General features: G+C 35.9%; 1 protein-coding gene across 2 annotated transcripts in view; it reads left to right on the top strand.

Moving 5' to 3' along the window:
* The window catches only part of LOC121429452 (DNA polymerase alpha catalytic subunit-like), a 69,248-nt gene that overhangs the window by 30,813 nt on the left and 11,672 nt on the right, over positions 1 to 26,763 (top strand). For both annotated transcript variants that reach the window (XM_041626466.1, XM_041626467.1), the window contains exons 18-33: positions 614 to 703; positions 1,261 to 1,377; positions 3,743 to 3,930; positions 4,492 to 4,621; positions 6,079 to 6,198; positions 6,816 to 6,903; positions 10,330 to 10,439; positions 11,471 to 11,623; positions 12,882 to 13,004; positions 18,656 to 18,688; positions 20,169 to 20,261; positions 20,846 to 20,934; positions 21,443 to 21,559; positions 23,278 to 23,410; positions 25,105 to 25,239; positions 25,776 to 25,950. In XM_041626466.1, coding sequence (XP_041482400.1) covers positions 614 to 703; positions 1,261 to 1,377; positions 3,743 to 3,930; positions 4,492 to 4,621; positions 6,079 to 6,198; positions 6,816 to 6,903; positions 10,330 to 10,439; positions 11,471 to 11,623; positions 12,882 to 13,004; positions 18,656 to 18,688; positions 20,169 to 20,261; positions 20,846 to 20,934; positions 21,443 to 21,559; positions 23,278 to 23,410; positions 25,105 to 25,239; positions 25,776 to 25,950 — 1,894 coding nt within the window. The remainder of the gene's footprint in view (positions 1 to 613; positions 704 to 1,260; positions 1,378 to 3,742; positions 3,931 to 4,491; positions 4,622 to 6,078; positions 6,199 to 6,815; positions 6,904 to 10,329; positions 10,440 to 11,470; positions 11,624 to 12,881; positions 13,005 to 18,655; positions 18,689 to 20,168; positions 20,262 to 20,845; positions 20,935 to 21,442; positions 21,560 to 23,277; positions 23,411 to 25,104; positions 25,240 to 25,775; positions 25,951 to 26,763) is intronic.

The raw sequence follows: 26,763 nt of genomic DNA on the forward strand, positions 1-26,763 counted from the left end.
TTCAAGAGAAGCAATTCTACAATTGCAGTTTGTGTTTTGTGTTATATATCCGATATTTTTCATGAGGAAAAGGTTCTTTTAGAAGTAAGTTTTTCTTTCTTTTTTTAGGAACATTTGCAATCATCTGATAGAAATCGATAAGTACAAAATAGAATATTGGCACAAGGATGAGAAAGACATGGTTATCAAATATGTATTTCTAATTGAGATTTACCATGAAGGAATATAACAGGCCCTCAGTTTTATTTTCATGTATTGCAGTCGTGTGAATTATGGATGTACATGTATAAGTGCATAGATTACAAAATATAAGATAATAGAACCAGGTATTTTACTACAGATGTCGGCGTCAGTCGGAACTTTCCACCTCTCAAATTTTCTGACTCTTTCTCAATTCAATATCTCATCCACCTGACTGGCACTAATTTTACCACGGACTCATACAAATATGATGTTTTCAGTGTTCAAGCCCTGAATATTGACCAGGTTTCATCTCCCTGAACCATATGTTGAGATGTCGGGCATTGAAGTTTTCATTACTAAAATATCACTAGGGACAACCCTATTGATGGGTAAGGATAATGTTCATTCTGCCGGTCTTTGTTCTTTCTAGAACATGAAGGTTGAGATCTTACCGTCGGAGAGAGCCCTTTTGGGACTGTTCTTGGCCAAGGTCCACACGGTTGATCCTGATGTCATAGTGGTAAGAAATTGATGTTGGTTTAGTTTAAAATCATTTATTTACAGGGCCAACCTGAAGACATTCCTTTGTAAGAGTGCCTTTTGACAGAAATCCATTTATTTATTTGTTTGTTTAATTTCGAACTTTTGGTGTATATTTTTTTTTATTTCCTGAAATTACTTTCAAGCACATTTAGCATCTAATAAAGATTGGAAGTACACTATATAAATCATACATGTATGTATTATAACTATCATTGTTATTATTATTATGATTATTATGATTATTATGATTATTATGATTGCAAACCTTTTGGCATAATGAATATCTTGGAAGCACCAGGATAGCTTTCAATTTCTTTTCATGACCAAACATTATTTGCCCACCAAAGAAATCACGGTGCAACGTCAATCCTCTAGTTTGATTTACACTCCCTGCTGTTGCATTTCTCGAAATAATGCTGTTTGAAGTTTGCTGTAATAATTTGAATACATTTACCTTAATATTGAAGAGGTGTAAGTTTTCATTTTCTTGATCCCATCTGTGGAAATTCACTGGTCATTGTGTTCATATCCTAGGGTCATGACATCTATGGGTTTGACCTTGACGTTCTCCTTCATCGAATCAGTGCCACCAAGACTCCACACTGGTCTAAACTAGGAAGACTAAAGCGTGGAACTATGCCCAAACTTAGTGTAAGTTGAAGACTTCTAGTTTTTGTATTACATAGAGGTTTCACAATCTTTGGAAATAATGGGGGTGGGGAGAGCCTGGGCCCTGTTGCATACTGTAAAAATTATGATAATAACTATACCATCCAATTATAACTACCATGGTAACCAGTGCTGCTAACCAGTACGTTTTGGGCGTATTAAGTACGTTTTTGCAACCAAAATACGACAGTATGTTTTTTCTTTTAAAAATACAATTTTTTCCTTTTTTTCAAAAATCATTATTTAGTGAGAAAAATCATCCCTATATGTCTGTATTTCATAAAACTTTCACAAATATGCTTATTGGATCAATGTAATTTCAGGTAATATGTTTGATTTTTTTTCAATCATTTTGTTAAAACCAGTATGAGATATGCACATGTTCCAATTTTTTTTTACATCTGCAATAGCAGTGTGCATTTTAGCTAGTGTGCAGCATTTTATTATGAAATACAGTATTTTTTGGGGAAAATACATTTTTTTGTCTCACCTGCGAAGCAGAGTGAGACTATAGGCGCCGCTTTTCCGACGGCGACGGCGGCGGCGGCGTCAACATCAAATCATAACCTGAGGTTAAGTTTTTGAAATGACATCATAACTTAGAAAATATATAGACCTAGTTCATGAAACTTGGACATAAGGTTAATCAAGTATCACTGAACATCCTGCATGAGTTTCACGTCACATGACCAAGTTCAAAGGTCATGTAATGTCAATGAACTTTGGCTATGTTGGGGTTTTTTGTTGAATAACCATCATATCTCTGTAAGTTTATTGGTCTCGTTCATAAAAAGTGGACATAAGAGTAACCATGTATCACTGAACATCTTGTGCGAGTTAGAGTAGTATTCAAAGTCAGCACTGCTGCTATATTGAACCGCGTGATGCAGGTGAGACGGCCAGAGGCATTCCACTTGTTTGTTGAATAACCATCATATCTCTGTAAGTTTATTGGTCTCGTTCATAAAAAGTGGACATAAGAGTAACCATGTATCACTGAACATCTTGTGTGAGTTAGAGTAGTATTCAAAGTCAGCACTGCTGCTATATTGAACCGCGTGATGCAGGTGAGACGGCCAGAGGCATTCCACTTGTTTCTTTTAAAAATACAATTTTTTCCTTTTTTTTTTCAAAAATCATAATTTTGTGAGAAAAATCATCCCTAAATGTCTCTATTTCATAAAACTTTCACAAATATGCTTATTGGATCAATGTAATTTCAGGTAATATGTTTGATTTTTTTTCAATCATTTGGTTAAAACCAGTATGAGATATGCACATGTTCCAATTTTTTTTTTACATCTGCAATAGCAGTGTGCAGCATTTTATTATGAAATACATTATTTTGGGGGAAAATACATTTTTTTTAATCTCAGAATACAATTTTTTATTTCCGGAGGTTGGTGGGTCAGGGAAACAATGCTCAACAGCCAATCAAAATCAATTAAGTTAAAATTGGATGGCAAAGCTAAGATAATGGCTTTATTCAACGTACAGGGCTCTGAAATTCTGCCCACTCCAAGCTCCAGCTGCAAGAAGATTTTCCTATTTCACTTCAAATATGTACTGCACCGTCGTATTGAAAATATATATTTTTTTGTCATTAAGCTAAATCATTTGTATACCCATTGAGGTGAGATATTCCTTACATTCTCAAACTAGATATTTTTGGAATGTAGATCATACATTTTTTTCTATTTCCAATCCAATCAGAAAGGAACTGATATGTATTTATTTTTTTGATACCATATATGAGATTATCACCCGTATCAGACATCTGAGCTGGTCATTTACGAAACCGTATTGCCCTACATTTTTTGAATATGGGGAAGGGTAGGTATATTGTTTGTATTTTCCTCGGTCTCGATGCGCGTATTTACTTTGCATGCAGAGACGACGCGCAATATACCTTTGTATTTTCCCTGGTCTCACGTCCGGGCATTTGAGGATGCGTATAAAGAGATACGCTTCATAAGGATCCGCGCACCAAATATATACGTCATAATAAAGACAACGCTGGATCCGAGCGCTTGCAAGTACATCATAATGGTAAAGTGCAGAGCCTAGACCGATATTAACATGACACAATAGAACTTTATTTTTAAAAGAAATATCCCCATTATCATGATTTTTGCTCTAGATATCTGATTTGGATGATAATAAAAATCTTGACGAGCTCTTTTGGGGAACATCAAATATATTGCCCTTAAATGACCCATATTGCCCTCGTCTAAAGACTTGGGCCAATATGATTCTTTTGCAGGCAATATATTTGATGTTCCCCTCAAGGCCAGTCAATATTATATAAATATTGGACTTGAAGAGATTATTTTCTTTTTTTTCATAGGGTGGTACAGGGCGAGGTAGCACATTCACAGAGAAGAATGCGACATGCGGTCGCATGGTGTGTGACGTGAAGATCTCGGCGAAAGAACTGATGAGGTTTAAGAGCTACGATCTCACCGAGCTCTCAAGTCAGATTATTCACGAGAAGAGGGTGGAGATCCCGTATGAACGCATCAAGGATATGTACACGTAAGTATCAAATCTGTATGAAACTTTCAAGTTATGTTCACACAAAGGATTAGGTTGACTCTTTAGTTGCAAATTTAGATAAATTATGACCTGGGTCCCGTAACACTAAGGTTAGCAATTAACCGTACACTTGATTCTCACGATTGATTTTACATTATAGTCAATGCAATCAATCTTAGAAAAATGTTCTACAATCATTGCTAACCTTTGTGTTACGGGCCCCAGGAGTCTCACATTTGATACCGCATTTATTTACTTGCTATGTAGGTATTGATAGATTCAATTCAATTCATTGATTGCTATATTGCAATTGAACAATATAAAAACATGATAAATAATACAAACAAGACTTGATTGATGAATGATATTTAAAAAATATACCTATATAAAAAATTACTAAAAAACAGAACAAAACCAAAAAAAAAAACATATAAACCTGAATTGCCAAAAGCCTAAGGAACTTATCAAGGCCAATCCCAGAATAAGATTCTAAAAACGTAGATACATTTTAAAACTTTTGAGGGAAGCTCAGAAGTGACTTTTTATTCATATTTCTGACAGGACCTCTCGTGAGCTGACATACCTTGTTGAGATGACGTGGAAGGATGCTTTCTTTATTCTCCGTCTCATGTGTGAACTGAACGTACTACCTCTAGCGCTACAGCTCACTACTATCTGTGGAAATGTCATGGTAATGAAACATTGATCAAATGCGTTTAGAACCCAGTGCACTATTCCTACAAGAGTAGGGGAATACCCCGGTGTAGTGGTCCACCTGCATTCCCCAATCGGGTGTGTGTATCTGGTGGAGAGACCTGCGGGTCATAGTGATTCAGTTCGCTTTTTGCCTCCCATACACAGGTGGCACCAAACAAATAACAATTGTAATAAATTGGTGCAAATCGCTATGCTGCCAACAGGCTTGACTACCCAGAATTCAACACAAATTGTGGCCGAATCCATTTCCTGTTAATTTAAGAACACTTATTTACCAGGATCTGTAAGAACAAACCCAACTGTGTTTAGAGCAGCCACATTGCCATTCATCCACGTGATGCAGCTTCTTGTTTGGGTCTCTTGTCCTGGAAACCAATAGACATATTTTACTTGCACAGTGTACACTCACTTTTATTGTATAAAAATGAATTTCATTTTACCAGCACTCTACCGTGGCATCTCATACTGATACACATATATTATTTGAATATGTCACCATGTTTGATTTTTATGTTTTGTTTACGAAGGGCCCCAACGAAAACCACCTTGTTGCTGATTGGGCTACCCTTCTTTTAAATATTTGAAAAGAATAAATGAAATAATATATTTTGTTCATACTTTGATAGCTTTGGAGCTGCTGAAAGGGTTTATGGTTCAAGGAACTGCGTGTACAAGAATTTACATTGATTGGCACTGTTCATGCAACTAACTATGATTTAGCAGTGACATGATTGTAGATAAAGAAATTGTCTATTATTAATATCTACCACTCTTCCGTCTGCTTTTTCTCTTAAATTGCGCATAGGTACATCATGTTACCCTTCATGAAGGAAAAAAGGGTTTTTGCTGACCACTCTCTATATTGGTGCAAGAAATCCAATTAAAAAGTGCAGCACCAAAATATAAACTCCACTTCGTCATTTCTTGCAATTACGTGCAGGAAAGAGCGAGATGAATTCTCAAATCAACATGATTGATGCAGTTACATCACGCTATATTTGAATGTATATACATACTATGGCAATGAGCATGCAAATGCATGCAATACAGCTATATGCACACATACATGTATACTGCCTGCACATACATGTACATGTAGGAAATGATACTGGCCAAGATTTCTGCTTTTGATGCGTAAAATTTGGCGATAATATTATATAATAATCATATAATAATACATAATAATACATAACATTTATAACGCGCTTACTACTGTTGTTTCTAAGCGCACTGTGTTCTGTTTATGGTTTGTACTTGGGATTAAATGAAAAAGAGTGGCAGGGGATAATGAAACAGGTAATACAACTTATTATATCAATCAATTTTTTAAAACATGTTGCCCCAATTTATATGGGAGCACAGGGTGTTTTTTTTATAGGAAGAGGAATGAAAGCTAAACACTGATATTATGTTTGTGTCCGTTACGTTTAGTCTCGTACTCTGATGGGAGGGCGCTCTGAACGTAATGAACATCTTCTGCTTCATGCGTTCAACGAGAAGAATTTCCTCTGCCCCGACAAGGAATATAAGAAGAGAACACAGGCTGTCAGTGTAAGTTATTCATTTGAAGAGAAGTTAACATTGCAAAGATAAATCATTGTTGATAAATTCAGTATTATGAAAATGCATCATTATTGGAAAAATTAATATCATTATCATTGTAAAAATTGATCATTATTGATGAGGTCAGTATCACTATCATTCTCATTCTACATCATTTTTGATACCATTCTTAGAATTCGTCCTTTTAAGATCAGTAACATAATGTTCATCACTGCAAATAAACCATCTGTTTAATTTCATAATCATGATCATATATTATCTTTCCTTGGCAAAAAATATCACTACACTTTTGAGAGAATACTTTGCAGAGTAAGGAAAGGGGGGGGGGGGGGAGGGCATTCATCTATGCGGGGCCCTCACTATGGAATTCCCTCCCATGAAAGATCTGTGTGTCGAAACATTTAAGATCAAGCTAAAAACTTTCCTCTATAACTCATTTTATCAATGATTTCTGTGTTCCTTTATTTTGTTTGCTCCTCTTCCCTTCACTTGTTGCCTTGAGCATCTCTAACAAGATGGATATTATTATTATTAGTTAAAAAGGCTCTGTCCGTACACCCTGTAAAGGAACTAACAATCCTAAATCAATTTTATTTTTCCTACAGATGGAAGGAGATGAGGACCAGGAACGACCAACAAGATCTAAGAACAAACCGTCCTATGCCGGAGGTCTGGTCCTTGATCCTAAAGTTGGTAAGCAAAACCTATTACTCTCTAACTAATCCCCTTTCTAATCCTAAAGTGGGCAAGCTACACCTATTACGCTGCATTTAATACCTTCCTTATCCTAAAGTTGGTAAGCCAATCAGAACTATTTTTATCCTGCTGTAAAAAGTTCCCCCCAAAATAACTGAGAAGTGAAAATGGAAGAATAGGAAAATAAAAAAATCATGAATTTTAATCAATTAATTGATACATTTCGATTGAGACAAGTGTGGAAGAGATACTATAGAGCTTAGCATTCTAAAGAAAAACGGTTTAAAATTCTAGTTTAGACTGGGATTAATACTAGGTATATTTATCACAATACTTCCCATCGTTTTTATGATGTATTCTTGTGAAAAATTGACAGACTTTTTACTAATTATCTTCTAAATTGTTTGTTGGATTTATCAGGGTCTTAGTCAGGCAGCATATGTCATCTACTTCGAAAAATTGGCTAAGACTGATTTTTCACTTTTATGTGATTGGTGACATTATAAGGAACAACTTCCAACTTGGTGACAAATTTCTAATGGTCATCTTGACCATGAGAGGGGTCAAAATTGGGTCAATAGGGGTCAATTTTTGGAATTGCCCCGATTGTGTTGAGTCATATATCAAATTGTTTTTCTGGCTATACTGAACAAAAAAGTGTACACAACCATATACTCTTGACCTCCCATTAAAAAGTTATGCCCCGAAATGGCAAGAGGTCAACGAACTTTCGTTACATTGTATATTATATGGCAAATTACACTGAAGGTGATAAAAAGCTAATATTTTCGTTTTTCTGTTTTGCATGTGTGTAATTTTTTATTTTTTCAATAAGTTCATCTTCAGAAGTCTTTATCCAGAAGATATTAGGGGTCAAGACAAGGTCAGGGAATGGTCAAGAGGTCAACAAACTTTCATTGGTAGCCAAAATACACTATAAAGCGGTTTGAATTTAGAAGTAGGTTCTTCATTTTGAAAAGTCTCTAAGAAGACATTATCCATTAGATAAAAAGTGGGTAAAATGTGCTCATTTAGGAACAAAATAGATAACAGTGACAGACGTCGAATAGTTTGAGTGTGGTATCATGGTTTATTGCAGGAATACCTTGAAACGACTTGACAAAACCTATAAAAATCGTATCATCTTCATGACGTTATAAGTACAACCAGCTCTTTTCGAGTTGCTTGATTTAGGAACTCAATTCAAGTTCTTTTCATTTCCAATTTACCGGTCTTTGATATGTAAAGAAACATTTCATCCATTTGCTTCGTACAGAAAATTTTAATCAACAGAAAATATTGCGAATAAACACATCGATTGATCAGTGCTCCCAACTCCAAAGAAAGATGCCCAGCATCTTATTTGACTTAACTTACGAATAAGATAATGAGGTTAGGATTGAGGATGATATGATAAGTTGGGCTCCAATTGTTCCTTGATTAATTGGAACGAGTGACGGTTATATTATTTCTAACAAAGAGGCAACATTTTTCAGGCATGCTCATTGTAGTCGTTAGTGTCCATTATGCTGATGTGATATATTCTGACCATTTCTGGAGCCAAAGAGGACTGCACAATATTTCTGATTGTGCTGTCATTAACACGGCTTTTAGGACTACTATTTTATCAAGTGTTTATCATTTTTTTCCAGAGTATACACCGTGAATCTAAACTTAATACCTGTTCTCATGATAGTGATATGCATAGATGCTGATTGTTTTTTGGCGTTTTTTTCTCCTACATTGTGAACTACCTGGATGTTGCCAGAAAGAATAATCATATCAAATTTCATTGAAGTAAACCACGGCCATGCCGCAGCGGGCGGAGGTGGCAGCGGCCCCCAGAAATTGTGAAAACTTGCATATTTCTTTTTACTGAAAGATACATAATAATTAACCAAAAGTATGCACGAAATCTATAAATTTCTCTTTACAATATGCAAAAGCGGCCCCATGATTAGCTCAGAACAGTACAACACCAGAATTGTGTAATCCTTCTTGGCTCCAGAGATCGAGTAATGGTCAGAATATATCACATCAGCATAATTGACATACACTTCTACAATACGCATGCCTGCATGATGTTGCCTCTTTGTCAGAAATAATATAACCGTCACACATTTTGAATTAATTAAGGAGCAATTGGAGCCCAACTTATAATATCATCCTCAATCCAAACCTCATAATATTATTCTTAAGTTAATCCAAATGAAATGTTATGCATCTTTCTTAGGAGCTGGGGCACTGGTCAATCGATGTTTATTCTATTAACATAGTATTACACTTATACCCTACTACAATACAATAATTTCTGTTGATTGAAATATTCTGACAAAGCAATGAAGGAAATGTTTCTTTACATATCAAAGACTAGTAAATTGAAAATGAATTGAACTTAAATTAAATTCCTTAAAACAAGAGAAAGTCGGAAAGAGCTGGTTGCACTTATTACATCATGAAAATGATAAGATTTTAAGGGCATAAGTGTTTGTCAAGTTGTTTCAAGGTATTCCTGCAATACCATGATACCACACTAAACGCATTCGACGTCTATCTCTGTTTATCTATTTTGTTCCTAAATAAGGATATTAATTTAATGTTATAGATACAGACTTTTCAAAATAAAGAACCCATAAAAAATGAGACTTCTACGATTCTAGTCGCTTTTAGTGTATTTTAGCTACATGTTGACCTTTTGACCTTTCCCTGACCTTGTCTTGACCCTAATATCTTCTGGATAAGGACCTCTGAAGGTGAACTTATTAAAATCGAAAATTAAAAAAGTACAAACATGAAAAAGAAAAGAAAGAACCCTCTGGGAAATAGCTTTCTTAACACCTTCAGTGTAATTTGCCATATATACAATGTAACGAAAGTTCGTTGACCTTTTGCTATTTCCGGTCATAACTTTTTTACGGGAGGTCAAGAGTATATGATTGTGTACACTTTTTTGTCTGGTAAAATCAGACAAACAATTCGATGTACAACTCGACACAATCGGGCAATTCCAAAAATTGACCCCTATTTGACCCCATTTGACCACTCACATATTCAAGATGACCATTAGAAATTTGTCACCAAGTTGAAAGTTGATCCTTGTGATGTCACCAATCTCATAAAAGTGAAAAATCAGACTTAGCCAATTTGTCGAAGTAGCCAGTAAATCATGACATATGCTGCCTGACTATCTAGTGAAGCGCTGACTTTGTAAGAAAATGTGATTTTAGTGTATTTTTTTCCAGGTTTTTATGAAAATATCTTCTTACGACAGTGTTTCCGCGCTCGAGCTAAAGCTGGGGGTAATAATGATAATAACAACGCACCTCAGAATAGAATATTTCTAGATAGTTGGCATTATATAAATGACTATTATTATTTTTATTAAAGTTATCTAATTGTATTTGTTTATCCATCATTTCACAGGTTTCTATGATAAGTTCATTCTGCTACTGGATTTTAACAGTCTCTACCCGTCGATCATTCAGGAGTATAACATCTGCTTTACGACGGTCGCTCAGACACCCTCGCAGGAGGTATGTTTAGCTCTTAAGGCGACCGCACATCTTACGATTGATCTGCGACTCAATTTTAGAATAGAACGTAGTAGAATTTGATGCTGATATTGAGACTTGGAATATCTTACTGTGTATTGTTCGAAATCATCGTACGAATACCTATGTTCAAATCTGTGACTATGCTATCATCCTTCTTAGAATAAAAGCAAATTTAATATCTAGTCGTAATGACGTCATAGCAGTTGTACGATTGGCTACAATTTGAAACTAATTTGGCCTTTACTCCAAAATAAAGGCTTACAATCTTACAAAATGGTTATATTAGTATTCTTTAAATTAATTTTAGCCTCAAGTAAGATATGTCCCATTCACATTTTCAGAAAATGAGCAAAATGCGATTTTTTTTTCCAAAATCGGATCGCGAACAGTCGGAAGGTGTGCGGTGGCCTTTGATATTACTGTAAATGCTAGAATATTTGTGGTCTATATATTTGTGTGGATTCCACACAATGTATCCAAGCACAAAACCTCTCCCCCACATTTTGTATTTCTTCTAGGAACAAACAAAAATTTAATTTTTGGGAGCTTTGAGATCTAGATGGGTACATGTATGTCTGTTAATTAAAGTAATATTGTAATCTGGGGCAGAGGTATGGACACGACGTTCAAGGGCCGGGGTACGATCGATTGTGATGGAGTGACGATATGTGGGCTGTCATACTTTGAAGTGAGATCGTGTTTTGTGGCCATTTAATATTTGTATTTTGTTGAGATTTTGGATTAATTTCTGTTGCTGTTCTGTGTATTCTGAGGAAAAATATGTTTTCCATGATTTTCCGTCTGGAATGCCACTTTCCGTTTCAAAAGGCCATTTCCGCGAATTCCGTCTGTTTTCCTTGATCGCGCAAAATCACTGTCCCTACAGTTTAATTAATCGCTATATGAAGGTGACCACTGAAATTGCCTTTATTGATTAAATTTGAATTATTTTAATTTTGTATCAAATTTGATGATTAATTTTTCAAACATTTTCCACCTTTTTTCTCTAGGATGGATCTAATGATGACTGGATGCCTGAGGTGCCAGACAGCGACTTGACCGATGGCATCTTACCGACCGAGATCCGCAAGCTGGTTGAACGACGTCGTCAGGTCAAAGGTCTTATGAAGCAGCCTGACCTTCATCCGGATATCAGATTACAGGTAGGATGCCACAAGAACTTACTGGTTGATTTCAAGTTCAGTGTTGATCTTTTGGTGTAAGTGTCAGGCTGATATCAGCACAGCACTGAATTAGAAATGAGTTTTGTTCCTGGGATTAATCTCAATAGCGGTTGAGTTATTTGAATTATTTTTGTAAATATAAGCTTGTGTTGCCAGGTGTTGGAATCAAACATGTATCTGAGGCAATTGATATTGTGCTTCCAATGCCAACATCTTCGCCTACCAAGACTTGAAATTACCAGATTTTTAGAGGTGTCAGGAATAAATGATTCTAATACTAAATCCAATTTCTTTGGTAAAAACTTCGGCATAGAAATCAAATCTCTTTCGTCTTATTACCAGTCAAGTTTTACTAGTTACATGTCATTGATAGTTTCATTTCCCCTGATGGGACCACAATCTTACTTCTCCCTAAAAAGAATGAAAGAAACAGCCATGTGAGACCTTCCATGACTTGATTCATCTGTTCAAAGAGGTTGTTTATCATAAATAGGGATCTAAGGTCTGCTATTTTATGATTTGCAGTGTTGCCTTTTTTTGATAACGCTGTGGAGCGTTGTGGCCCAGTCGATTAGTCTCAGGACTTTGAAACGGAGGGTCGTGGGTTCGAATCCCAGCCATGGCGTAATTTCCTTCAGCAAGAAATTTATCCACATTGTGCTGCACCCAACCCAGATGAGGTGAATGGGTACCTGGCCGGAATTTATTCCTTGAAATGCGTGTGCGCTGTAATTACAGCTGCCAAGCTATAGCTGGGGTAATATCCAAATCCTTTGGAAGCCCATACAGACATTCATAATTGTGATATGCACTATACAAGAACTGTGTATTATTGATAATGTGTACAACAGCTTGTCATGGATGCCCATCTTCAGGTCATTTACAGTGTATTAAACTACATGTATGTTTAAGCTTTGTTCTCAAGTTTTTTGGTCATCTCCGGGCTCATCTCAGACCGGTGTGTTGGCTCATTTGGTCTCAGAACAGGGAGGTCGGGAGTTCAAGCCCTGGCTGCGTCGGACCAAAAGACTTCGGTCCAAAGACCAAAAGATTGAAGTTGCTGCTACCCTGTTTGGCATACAATAATATAAGGGATAGAGCCTCGTCGATCTGGCGCTGCACATTGGCTGCCGGACCCATGATCAATTTAGGCAAAATTGATTTTCAGAGTAATTCTATTTCTATTTCAAACCATAAAATATGGATTTTCACTTTTCATTTTTATTTTTTGTTTCAGTATGATATCCGTCAGAAAGCTCTAAAGCTGACAGCTAACAGTATGTATGGATGTCTGGGTTTCAGTCACTCAAGATTCTATGCTAAACCCCTCGCTGCATTGGTCACTAGTAAAGGAAGAGAGGTAGGTATCCTTCTGGATGACCCAACATTTGCTCCTGCGACAATTGCTCCAAGCTTAATTTTGTTTGTAAGATGTATGGTTAAAGTGATTGGTTAACATTGGTTTGACTTTTAAAAAATCTGAGCTAGAAGGTCACATTTGTCACCTGTGTCTGTGATATGTTACAAAAATGAAGCCCAGAAAAAATTGCGTACGAAAATAATTATTTAGTGCTTCAAAACTTGAATTATAAAGTGACCGGAAACACCATCTTAATTTCATCCCATACACTTATGTGTACTATTTAGGTGTCTATAAGGCGCCTATTTACAAAATTGAGGTTTGCCTTGTAGTTTTAGCTTTTCATTCTCAATAATAGTTGTTTTCAGGGTTTATTAGTTCTAATACATGCACTTGTACACATGTTTCATCTTGGTTTGAGAATTTTTTAAATTGGCTGCTCACAAAGTTAAACAATACCTTTAACCCTAAAAAGACTGGGGGGGGGGGGCCTTTTAGGCCCCCCCTGTACATAAATCGCGATAACTTTTTTGCGCATGAAGCGTTCGCGCCGCCATTTCATGACTTTTTGTCTCACCTGCGAAGCAAAGTGAGACTATAGGCGCCGCTTTTCCGACGGCGACGGCGGCGGCGTCAACATCAAATCTTAACCTGAGGTTAAGTTTTTGAAAGGACATCATAACTTAGAAAGTATATGGACCTAGTTAATAAAACTTGGCCATAAGGTTAATCAAGTATTACTGAACATCCTATTAGAGTTTCATGTCACATGACCAAGGTCAAAGGTCATTTAGGGTCAATGAACTTAGACCATGTTGGAGGAATCAACATCGAAATCTTAACCTGAGGTTAAGTTTTTGAAATGTCATCATAACTTAGAAAATATATGGACCTAGTTCATGAAACTTGGACATTAGGTTAATCAAGTATCACTGAACATCCTACATGAGTTTCACGTCACATGACCAAGGTCAAAGGTCATTTAGGGTCAATGAACTTTGGCCGAATTGGGGATATCTGTTGAATTCCCATCATAACTTTGAAAGTTTATGGATCTGATTCATGAAACTTGGACACAATAGTAATCAAGCATCACTGAAAATTTTGTGCAAGTTTCAGGTCTCATGATTAAGGTCAAAGGTCATTTAGGGTCAATGAACTTTGGCCGAATCGGGGGTATCTGTTGAATTACCATCATAACTTTGAAAGTTTATTGGTCTAGTTCATTAAACTTGGACATTAGATTAATCAAGTATCACTGAACATCCTGTGCACGTTTCAGGTCACATGACCAAGGTCAAAGGTCAATGAACTTTGGCCAAATTGGGTGTATCTGTTGAATTACCATCATAACTTTGAAAGTTTATGGATCTGATTCATGAAACTTGGACACAATAGTAATCAAGCATCACTGAAAATTTTGTGCAAGTTTCAGGTCTCATGATTAAGGTCAAAGGTCATTTAGGGTCAATGAACTTTGGCCGAATCGGGGGTATCTGTTGAATTACCATCATAACTTTGAAAGTTTATTGGTCTAGTTCATTAAACTTGGACATTAGATTAATCAAGTATCACTGAACATCCTGTGCACGTTTCAGGTCACATGACCAAGGTCAAAGGTCAATGAACTTTGGCCAAATTGGGTGTATCTGTTGAATTACCATCATAACTTTGAATGTTTATGGATCTGATTCATGAAACTTGTACATAAGAGTAATCAAGTATCACTGAACATCCCGTTCGAGTTTCAGGTCACATGATTAAGGTCAAAGGTGGGGCAATTGCAACAAAACCAAAATAGACTCAATTCTACGCCTCCAAAAGAAAGCACTCCGCATTTGCTCTCACTCGCAATTTTTAGCACATACTGATCCAATTTTTCGGAACCTGAAAACATTAAAAATTCATGACATTCATACTTTCCAAACTGCCATTTTTATGTACAAGTTTTCAACTAAATCTATACCTACACCCTTTCAAGATATTTTTGTTTACAACAGCAACATTCATTCATATCCTACACGCCACTCATCCAACATCCACCTCACAAACCCGATAACAATATTCGCACATAAAACGATCAGACATCACGGCCCAGACATCTGGAATGATTTGCCAATGATATAAAACTCACTGCATCTATCTTTTAAAGCTTCATTGAAAAAATATCTTTTATCGAAGTATTCTTAGTATCACACCTGCACGTTCACCCACTTGCACACACACGCACTCTTCATTTCTTCTTTCTCCTTTTCTAATGATTTGTGACGTAACATTTTCTTCCAGACCCGGACCAGTATAAAATATTAGGTTTCCATGTAGCGCTCTTCCCCCTTTGGCTGCTATTTCTCAAGCATTTTTTTTGCTTATACAGTGCGTCCCAGAAAAAACGAAACCGAGATTTAGCGATCATTTATCATTACTTAATCATAAATAAAATAGACAAATGACCTACCAATTTAAAGCTTAGAATCTCCTCTTTCATCTGATATTACTTAGATTATTTCTCGTTCACGCATGAGTGAGCAAATACAATTTGAAGAAAGGATATCAAAAACTCATTTGGCGGGGGGTATCTGGGTTTCAAAAAGAAAACCACATTTCTGGAAAGTTCAATATCTGCTCTTTAATTTGATACCTAAATTACAGAAAATGGTCAAGAAATAACAAAGTTCTGGTCATTTGAAATAAGGCTTGAATTTCAATAATTTCATAAAATGAAGAGGTTCTCCAGGCTGGCTTTCAAACTCACTCAACACTCCGTTTTGTTGACGATCAGCCATGCATTAAATCTTTTGTTCACCATGCGAAAGCTTCTGTGGGAAACTGGGGAAAACACGTTTATCTCATGAAATTATGGAAATACAAGCCTTATTTCAAATGACTAGAACTTTTTTATTTCTTGACCATTTTCTGTAATTGAGGTACCAAATTAAAGAGCAGATATTTAACTTCAGAAATGTGGTTTTCTTTTTGAAACCCAGACACCCCTCGCCAAATGAGTTTTTGGTATCCTTTCTTCAAATTGTTTTTGCTCACTCATGCGTGAATAAGAAATAATCTAAGTAATATCAGATGAAAGAGGAGATTCTAAGCTTAAAATTGGTAGGTCATTTATTTATTGTATTTATGATTAAGTTATGATAAATGGTCGCTAAATCTCGGTTTCGTTTATTCTGGGACGCACTGTATAGTGTGCCACTGCATTTGCTTTTTTTTTTCATTACTTTGTCTTATCCTTATTGTATTCATGTCTAAAATTTTGTTTATACTATTATAAATCTGTCACATTACAATGTACTTTCATGTCATATTACAATTATGTTTTATGTATTGTAAAATTTATTTTGACTTTACAATAAATGCAAAAACTCCTGCAAAAAAAAAAGGTCATGTAAGGTCAATGAACTTTGGCCATGTTGGGTTTTTTGTTGAATAACCATCATATCTCTGTAAGTTTATTGGTCTAGTTCATAAAAAGTGGACATAAGAGTAACCATGTATCACTGAACATCTTGTGCGAGTTAGAGTAGTATTCAAAGTCAGCACTGCTGCTATATTGAACCGCGTGATGCAGGTGAGACGGCCAGGGGCATTCCACTTGTTTCTCTTGAGTTTTGCGCAACTTTTGATACCAAATTTGTATACCCCCATGCCGCGGTTGCGGAGTTACGTAACATTTTCGTATCACATGTCACGTAAGAAATTGAAATTTGTATTCGTTTGTGTTTAAAGTGTATGGTATTTGAATGAATGTTATACACATTGTTTTCTAACTACATTTTTATTTGTTTCTTTCTATATTATGTCACTTGTGAATTCAAGTAGCAGTTCTAGGATATGAAAATAATGAAAAACATTGCATAAAAAAATAAAGAAATACATAAGAAATGCAAAATAAAGAAATACATAAGAAATTAAAATCAAAGAAAAACATAAGAAAAGTAGTGCAAAATACCAGAATCGCTTGCAATAAAACATGCCAATTATTGTATTTCTCTACATAACGCATGCGGAGTACTTATTTGCATATTTAGTAATTACTAATTTGCATAAGCATATCTAATAATTCAAGCATGAAACAACACAATTCCATGATAAACAACCTCTTCTTACAGCTGAAAACCTTGAAACAGGAATTTATGGACCGCAATAAGTACCAAAATATGAAAAATTCAATTTTTTGATAAAAATTTGCATATTCACATAATTATGAATATAATTTGCATAAATTATGTGATATCTCTTATGCTTTGTTTTCACCAGCTAGTGTACATGTAACACATCACTTGTTTATCTTCCAAGATTGCTTTGGCTCATTGCAAGAGAGTGTAATGCAATAAAACATGCCAAATGTTGTATTTCTCTACATAACGCATGCAGAGTACTTATTTGCATATTTAGTAATTACTAATTTGCATAAGCATATCTAATAATTCAAGCACGAAATAACACAATTCCATGATAAACAACCTCTTCTTACAGCTGAAAACCTTGAAACGGGAATTTATGGACCGCAATAGGTACCAAAGTATGAAAAATTCAATTTTTTGATAAAAATTTGCATATTCGCATAATTAATTATGCATATATTAAAAAATACAATGAATATCAGTATTTTGACTATGTTTTCTTTTAGAGGACATGACAAAGGATGTCTGTGCCAAATTTGGTTGCGATCGGATGACCAACGGCCGAGATCTTAGGGGGGCCCAAAAGGCCCCCCCCCCAGTTTTTCTAGCCTTCAAAATAGCCCAGTCTTTTTAGGGTTAATGTTGCAATAGTGTTTTATGTTAGGTCTTGGGTAGGGAAAGGGTGAAACCCAGGATTAAAGTTGCTCATTCGATTAGTGTGTGGAATTTAGAGCAGAGCAGTTGTTGCTGAGCAAATGTCTTGAAACTGGCTTGATATGAACTGTGTGTATTAATTCATTGATTAGCTAGAATATACTGCCATTGAAGATGTGGTCTGTCTTGGAATTTGAGAATATATTTTTCTATGAATTTCCAATTCTCACTTGCGTTGTGTGCTATTTAGTGGTTAAAAGAGTTATTGTACTTCCCATATCCATTGTTTAGAATTTTGTAGTTTAGTTTATGTGAGGGTATCATGGTCTAGTGGTTATGACTCTTGTCTTTCAATCTGAGGGATGTGGGTTTGATTCCCAGCCATGGCATGTTTTCCTTCAGCAAGATATTCACCCAAATTGTGCTGCACTCAACCCAGGTGAGGTTAGTGAGTACATGGTAGGAAGAAATTCCTTGAATGCATCAATCATTCATTGCCTTTATGGCAGCACAGCTAAAGCCAGAGAAACAATAGCAGCCCTTTGCATCTTCGGGCAACAGCGCTTGATAAATCCAGCTATTATTGTAAGAGTTATAGTACTAAAATTGTTACAGTAATCAATGTAATCAATCAGATAATGCGTTCACCCATAGTAAAACCACAAGACTTCATTCTTCTCTTAAAGTTTATGGAAATGATAAAAATCATCATATGTTAGTAACCTGGCCAGATTTGAGTAGTTGAGGGCTTGAGATGACGATTTTCAAGGCTGCTGGTTCAATTATGTATAATGCTCTAAAAAATATAGTTGAATTTATTTGGTAAAGAGTTCTCTTATGTATTACCCTTTTTTTCCTTTTCAGATCTTGATGCATACCAAAGAACTAGTTCAAAAGGTAATATTTCCCTATCAATATATATATATATATGAAAAAATGCTTAAACTTGTGGAATAAGTTTTGGTGAATTTAACAGTGTCTCAAATTTGATAGAGAAACAATCGTCCAAGCAAATTACATTATTATAGTGAAAGGGATTGTAAAGCATGTTACGATATTCAGATTATGCGCTACAGTTAATGTGAAGTTATTGTTTATCACCTGACCTCACAATAAAATATGTAACACATGGCAGAATTTTAAAAGATTAAATATGTTCATTTTTTAGCACCACTGTATATGCCAATTGATTCTGGTGTATAGTATGTAATTGCTGCAAGATGAACAAAATGAGCATGGCATTTTAGCCAAAAGTCAGTACTTGTCCCATATATACCTAGCAGTTTTTTTTTTTCAATCTTGTGTATACTCATTTCAGCTTAGAAGAAAAAACTAAAAAATACCTAGTTGAAAATGAATCCTAGAATAAAGTTAACAAACATTGCCTGGGAGGAGGGGGGGGGGGGGGGTGTGGGTCCAGGATGTCTGGTTGTCTTGTTATTTCATTTACACTTATAATTTTGAATTCCATGTGTGTCTATTTTTTTTTCTAGTGTTTTGTGTTTTATTTTGTATATATTTAAGAAACATTTTATGTAAATTTTTATTACCTTTGGGAATAACCCTGATAGGCCTGTGGCCTTTGTCAATTCCCACCACATTATGATTCCGAACTGAATATGTTTCATTTTAATGTTTTTTATTGTATAATCTATTTGCATATGAATTTGTACTTGGGTTTTTAATCAGATGTGGAAATAAAATTAAATTGAATTGAAAAAGATTACATGATTTCACAAAGTTTGGTTTTGTGCCAATATTGAGGTATGATGATGAAGTGGCAGTCAACGATGATGTTGAATATTTCTTTATTAATTTCTCTTGAAATCCTTGATTACTGCAACTACGTTAAATTAGCTTAAACCACACATGTACATGTAGGCCCTAAAGCCCAGCGCACACTATGCGATTTGTTGCGATCCGATTTTTAAAGTAATCGTAATAAGATTTGATATTAATATTCCAACAAAAAAAATCTTGGCTATCTTAGATTTGAATAGTGGTAGGACTACTGAAATTAAAATTCAGTCTAGGTTGAGCCTCCCTGTAGGAATAAAAGCAAATTCAATTCCAAATCGTAATTACGTCATCATCAGCTGCGCCTTGAAGCTGATTTGGTCTGTACCCCAACTACAGGGCTTGTCACAAAGTAAAATTATGATTTTATTATTCCTAACATTATGCCAAACTTCAAATGAAAAAAATCACTTATTGGAACTTTTACTTTTAATGCAAAAATACGGTTTATTTAAAAATTGTCTTGCATCCGATCGCATAGTGTGTGCTGGGCTTTACAAATACGAACACAATACGAACACAGGAATGGTTGTTGGGTCACCATTAAAGTGATATTTGTGCTTTCTCTCTTTGATTTTAGATGAATCTTGATGTAATCTATGGAGACACTGATTCTATCATGATCAACACTAACTCAACAGACCATGATACTGTCTTCAAACTCGGCAATAGGGTAACATGATTTCCTTTTCTACAACTCTCTAAACCTTATCCTCATTTTCCTGTCACATTCCCAAATGGGTTGACGGTGTCGATGGGTGCCAAAACGCTTGGCAATGTCCCCCTCTTTCCATAAATTATAGATATATACGTATATACTTTAAAAATTGCATTTTCTAATTCTGAATTATCTTTCCCTATTTTGTTGACTTCACAGGTACAATAGTCATTTATAATTAGGCAGTTGATCATGAATAGAAATTTGAATTTTTTTTGTCTGTAATATGAAACTATAGTCCTCATGAAGCTTTTTATCTTGGCCGTTTGAAATGAGAAATTCAAAGTGGCTGCCCAGTTGTGAAAAAAAAATTGTACACTCTCCCCCCCCCAGAAAAAATAAATGGAATAAAAAGGAAAAGAAATATTTAAGTTTGTTATGATTATCCCGCAGAATTTCATAGTAACTGCTACTGATAAATATTAAGTCAAAATGAAAGAGGAAATATCAGAGTTTAGGGGTTGAAGATTATCACATAGCTTTAAATGGTTAACTGAAAAATTATCTTTTTCATCCTTGCTTTACTTGTGTCTTTTCAGGTCAAGACGGAGGTCAACAAACTTTACCGTTTGCTGGAGATTGACATCGATGGTGTCTTCCAGTCGATGCTGCTTCTCAAGAAGAAAAAGTAAGATTCCTTCTAATACCTTGATAATGTGGTTACATTTACAAATTGCTTTCTGCCGTGCAAAATTTCATAGCATTCATAGCGAAACACTGACGTGCATCGACATCTATGTAATTTACAGAGATATTTTGCTTCTATGGAGGAAACTACACTTGTGTTTCTTGCTTTCTTGTTGTTATCAGTGTAGGACAGTATTGATAGGTGACCCAGACACAAAACCTGTGCTCTTTATGAATTATAGTCCTTATGCATTGATACCATCTAAGAGGCTGAAGCCATTGCCTAGCGTGCATTGGGGATCTGCAGCTGGCACGTCTCTGACAACTCTATTTACACATATTCCTATGTCCTCTGAGGGAGGGCGCTGTTAGAGTATGATATCACATGCATAAGGTCTATCACTAGTATGTAGGATAGGAATTGCGTGTAGGTATGGATTACTAATGTTGCTGATTTTATTTTAATTCAACAAACAAACGATGCTTTTCTTCCCCAATATCTTTGTTAGGTATGCTGCCCTCACAGTCGAACGTTTGCCCGACGGCACTCTGAAAACTTCCAAGGAGATGAAGGGTTTAGATATAGTGAGGAGAGACTGGTGTGACTTGGCTAAGAAAGTTGGAAGGTAAACTTTGATGATGATGATGATAGTGGTGATGATGGTGATGGTGATGATGTCGAGGATGAGTATGATGATGATGATGATTATAATTGTGGTAGTTGTGAAGATGACGATGATAGTGATGATGATGATGATGATGGTGGTGGTGATGATGATTGCGATGGTGATGATGATGATGGTGGTAGTTGTGAAGATGATGATGATGGTGATGATGATGGTGGAGGTGATGATGATGGTGATAGTGGTGGTGGTGGTGATGATGATGATGATGGTGATGGTGATAAGGAGGAGGTTGAATATATTGTATTTGTAATCCCTAATCCCTATACAGTGCTTCCCACAAAAAAGGGAAACTGGGATTCCCAATTATATTTTGCAACAAAGCAAACAATTTAAGGTCTTACATTTACTTAATCCTAAAATTCAGTTTTATTTCTTCATGGTGATACCAAATTTGAATACGCATAGATGACCCAAAAAATTTCAACTCAAGTTGCGCAGAAAAGATGGGTAAAGAGTTGATAAGGATGTGATGGCCATGCATAATAATGGAATGGCTTATTAGCATATTTTTTTGTATTTTGAGTTTTTTTCACTAACCTCTAAATAGGAGTCGATGCAGATTCACATGTGAAAAATAAAGAATCTTCTTAGGGTTCAGCCAAAAACTTGTGCTCATTTATGCATTTTTGAGTGACTACAGTGTTATAAAATTTTGGATAGTAGGTCACTTGTCACGGGTATTATATGCATTTAATTCTAGTGATAATTAAAAAACATACTTTTGGAGGTATCTATTCAAACTTGGCTGATGTATGCATACTGTATATGAGTAATGATTGTCTGAGTAAATTTTAGGGTCAGTATTAAAGCCTGTGTATAGCTTTGGTAAAGTGTCAATAAATGTGATTGATAATCAAATATCATCTAATATGACTGTCTAACTGAAACGTAGAGACCGTTAGATATTTTTCCAACCTCACTTCTCTGAGAAAATTTCAAATATTCAAATCTTGGATATATAGCGCCCTCTCTTGGCGATGCTTGTTTTAAATTTAAAAAATGGACATTCAAGCACTTATTTTATAAATTTAGTGATTAGATATCCAAAAGTTACAGACAAAGAACATATCTTGAAAGTTTCAGCCCATTCCATGATTTGGAATAGGATTTAATTGAAAGACAAAAACACACAGATATTTTAATTTGATCGGGTGACCCGATCAAGTTAAATTTCCGTGTAAAATCGCAAAATTTATCCTCTAAAACACATTTTCATTTCATATCCTCCACATCATAACTGTTATAGGGCATATCCATTCATATTAGCTAGCAATGAATTGGAATAGTGATAGGTGCATTTTGGTGGATTTACCAAAACTATACACAAGCTTTAAAGGTCAAAGGGGTTATTGTTTTCAACTCGTAGATTGTAAATGTGTGTAGTATATTCTTGATCTGGGCCCCATTGTTACTATAACGGTAACTCTGCCATCCGATGGTAATTACCGTGGTAACACTGATCAACAGCCAATCAAAATCAAGGATTCAATGGAAGCCGCCATTTCATGGCACAGTTTAATGCAACGGAGCCCAGAATGCTGGATGCATAAATTCAAACTGCCTGCAGTCGGCTATCCGTCTCGTTTCCATTCATTTTACTCTGCAATGATCTGAGGGATAACTGAATTTATGTCGCACGTTTCTTTTTTTCTGTCCAGTTATGCGATTGATCAGATCTTGTCTGCTGACTCGAGGGAGGTGATCGTTGACAACATTCACTCTCATCTGATTGAGCTTGGGGAGAAGGTTGCTGCAGGGACCATTCCACTAGACCAGTATGAGATCCACAAGGTTTGTTCCATTTAATTCCATGTGAGAGTGTCGTCTATTGGTTCTGACTCTCTCCTTTCAAGCAGAGGGTCGTGGGTTTGAATCCTAGCCATGGCGTGTTTTCCTGCAGCAAGAAATTTATCCACACTATGCTGCACTTGACCCTGGTGAGGTAAATGGGTACCGGCAGGTACAAACTCCTCAAAGAAGCTGTGCGAAGTAGAAACGGATACGTGCACTATACAAATCCTATATTATTTATTTTAGTTATTTAATTCTTTTTAAGATATGTAGTTCTCCGCATTATAACTCCATGTAGCTCAATGCGTTATAACCCCATGAAGTTCTACATGTTAAAACGTAACTTACAGTTTTATAGTTTCATAAAGCTATTCATAAGTTTTGTGTGACTATTTGCATTACTGGTGACCTTTTCTTGTGGTATATGATATTTCCCTGTGTAGCTGACTCAGCATCTAAGAATATGTTTCAGTCGTGCGAAAGGTCATGCATAACTTTATGAACAGCTTCATGAAAGCTGGAAACACCACCAGTGCTGATTTTTTTTTTCCCACTAAAAACACATTTGCTCTTTGTTGCATGCTGTAAAGACACATTTTCCCAAAAAATTCTTATGTCAGTAGTATATTTGTTTAAAAGAAATACCACTTTAATGGTAACAGCTTGCAGTGTATATTTTAAGAGATTAAATAACTGTCGGAATTTCTTCTGCTGGAATGATAGGTAAACCATACTGTATCTTGTTTGATCAGATATCTGATAAAATGAAAACTACAACTATTTTATAAAAAGATTCCTCCAATTACGGTTCAGCATGCACAGTGCTTAGAGTGCTTGCTCGCAACAGATGTTTGTGGTGTGGAGCAGCTACATGCTACATTAAGAGATCAGGGCCCCGTCTTACAAAGACTTGCGATTGATCCGATCAAAAGCAACTATGGGCGGCCAGCAACGTCAACATATAAAATGCTTTTTCAAAAAAATTCTAGATTTGAATGTATATCCATAAATTCATTGATTTCTTGACAATTTGGTGTGTTCTCCTTTGTTTACAAAGGTCATTTTACAAATTTCCTGTAAAAGAAATAATGACACTGATGGATTTCCGTTGAGTTAAGATTGATTGGATCAATCGTAAATCTTTGTAAGAGGGGGCCCTGAGATACATGTATGCAAACTGGGAGAATTCATAGTATGGTAGCTCACTAACTGCAGCTCTGAGGAGCGTTTCATGAAAGGACTTGTCGGACGGTTTATCCGACAAGTCCTGTTTTATCCGACAGTTACTATAGTAACAGTGCTTCTCAGCCAATTAGAATCCAGGAAAGTTGTCAGATCTGACAATTTGTCGGACGAAAATATTGATGAAACGCCCCCCAGATCACCAAAATAGGTCATTCCTATCGTGAATTCTGAACAAAGTCTCTAGCTGCTGTAATGGTCCAATCTGTATGATAAGAGATGTAGGAATTTTTATGAAAATGTCCCATTGAAAGTATTGAACAAAGGACAATCAATCCCAGAAATGCATAAAAATAATGACTCACTTTATAATTCGGGGGAGGTTATTATCATTGCTGCTGGGCTCATAGAAAGTGATATTTAGGCATGCAAAAATTACCCAGTATATTTTAAAGTTCACAAGTTCAGATTGCATAAGGCTCTTTGTATGAATATTTCTCTTATGGTGACAGAGTTTAACAAAAGCACCCCAGGACTACCCAGATAAGAAGAGTCTTCCTCACGTCAATGTAGCGCTTCGGATCAACAGTCAAGGTGGAGGAAAGCCGCTAGGAGCTGGTGACACAGTCTCCTATATAGTCTGCGTGGTAAGTGTCGCAACTTGACCCTTTTAGTCCCAGGGGAGGGGTCATTACGCCCCCAGACACTTTCTTCATACGGTAAATCAGTGATGTTGGTGGTGTGCATCACTTATTTCATTATTTTTTCTCTCAAATCTCTCACTATTTTTGAGACCAACTTTGCAATGCTCAAGTACTCTGCTACAAATTTTTGCATTATTATATAAATGCATGTCAGACTCAAACTAGCTCTATGCTATTTCTGTATTGTTATGTTTCATATAAAATGAGGTATATCAATTTGATGAAATTTTGTTGTGCAGCCGCATAGATTATGTCATTCTCTACCATCAAGCAGATTTTCGTCCTGATCGCGCAATCCATGACCGAGATATCAAAAGTGGCGATAATTAAGGGCAAATGTATATAATGCCTTGCTGAAGGACGTGAATGCTGTCATTGGAGTGGAACCACCGATCCTACGGCTCAAAGTCAAGAGACTTATCCACTGAGCCGCATCCCATAATATTATAAACACTTCATTTTGTTTTCTGGATATTCAGGATGGATCCAATCTCCCAGCTGGTCAGAGAGCCTATCATCCAGATGAGCTTAAGAAGCAAGAACACCTCAAGGTCGATACCAAGTACTATCTAGCCCAGCAGGTCCATCCTGTCGTATCCCGTCTTTGTAACCCCATTGAGGGCACAGATGCTGCTCATATCGCAGAGTGTCTTGGTAAGTATATATACCATGATTAGAACCGTGCAATAAGTTTTACTATTGCACTGCAAGAACCTAACCTTGTGATATTGCAATATAAAACAAGTAGGTCCAGTCTGTCTTGTCCTGTCTTTGTAATCCCATTGAGGGCGCAGATGCAGATGATATGAAAGATGATTCATGCTAGATGATAAAGGTCGAGGCTAGATGATAAAAGATGTCTTGGTAAGTATTATATCATGATTAGAACCGTGCAATAAGTTTTTCTATTGCTCTGCAAGAACCTAACCTTGTGATATTGCAATATAAAGCAAGTAGGTCCATTCTGTCCTATCCTGTCTTTGTAATCCCATTGAGGGCGCAGATGCAGATGATATACAAGATGATTCATGCTAGATGATAAACAAAAATGTGCAAATTGAATTAAAATCTTCACCAAGTTTGAGTTTTGAGCTATCATCATTATTTTGTCGTAAGCATATTGACCTTTTCCATGTAACTTGGACATAGGGCAAAGCATGAGATTCAGGTTTCATGATCAAGGTCATTTAGGGTCAATGAATTATTCTGTAATCATGTTAATGGTGTTTTTTGTGTGAATATCTAAATGTATTCATGTGTGTTTTCCAAGTCAGCACTGCTGTTATATTGAATTACATAATGCTGGCGAGATTGCCAGAGGCATTCCACTTGTTTGTCTTTTTAAATTGATTTGAAAAAGTATGTAGAAGACACAAACTACTCTTAAACAATCTAAGATTTTTAGGTTTGATCTCAAATATGTATCCCAAAGAATGTCTTGTTACAAATCAAATACTTAGAGATGTA

This window comes from Lytechinus variegatus, chromosome 16 (assembly GCF_018143015.1).
Source record: "Lytechinus variegatus isolate NC3 chromosome 16, Lvar_3.0, whole genome shotgun sequence".
In the NCBI taxonomy this organism is placed as follows: Eukaryota; Metazoa; Echinodermata; class Echinoidea; order Temnopleuroida; family Toxopneustidae; genus Lytechinus; species Lytechinus variegatus.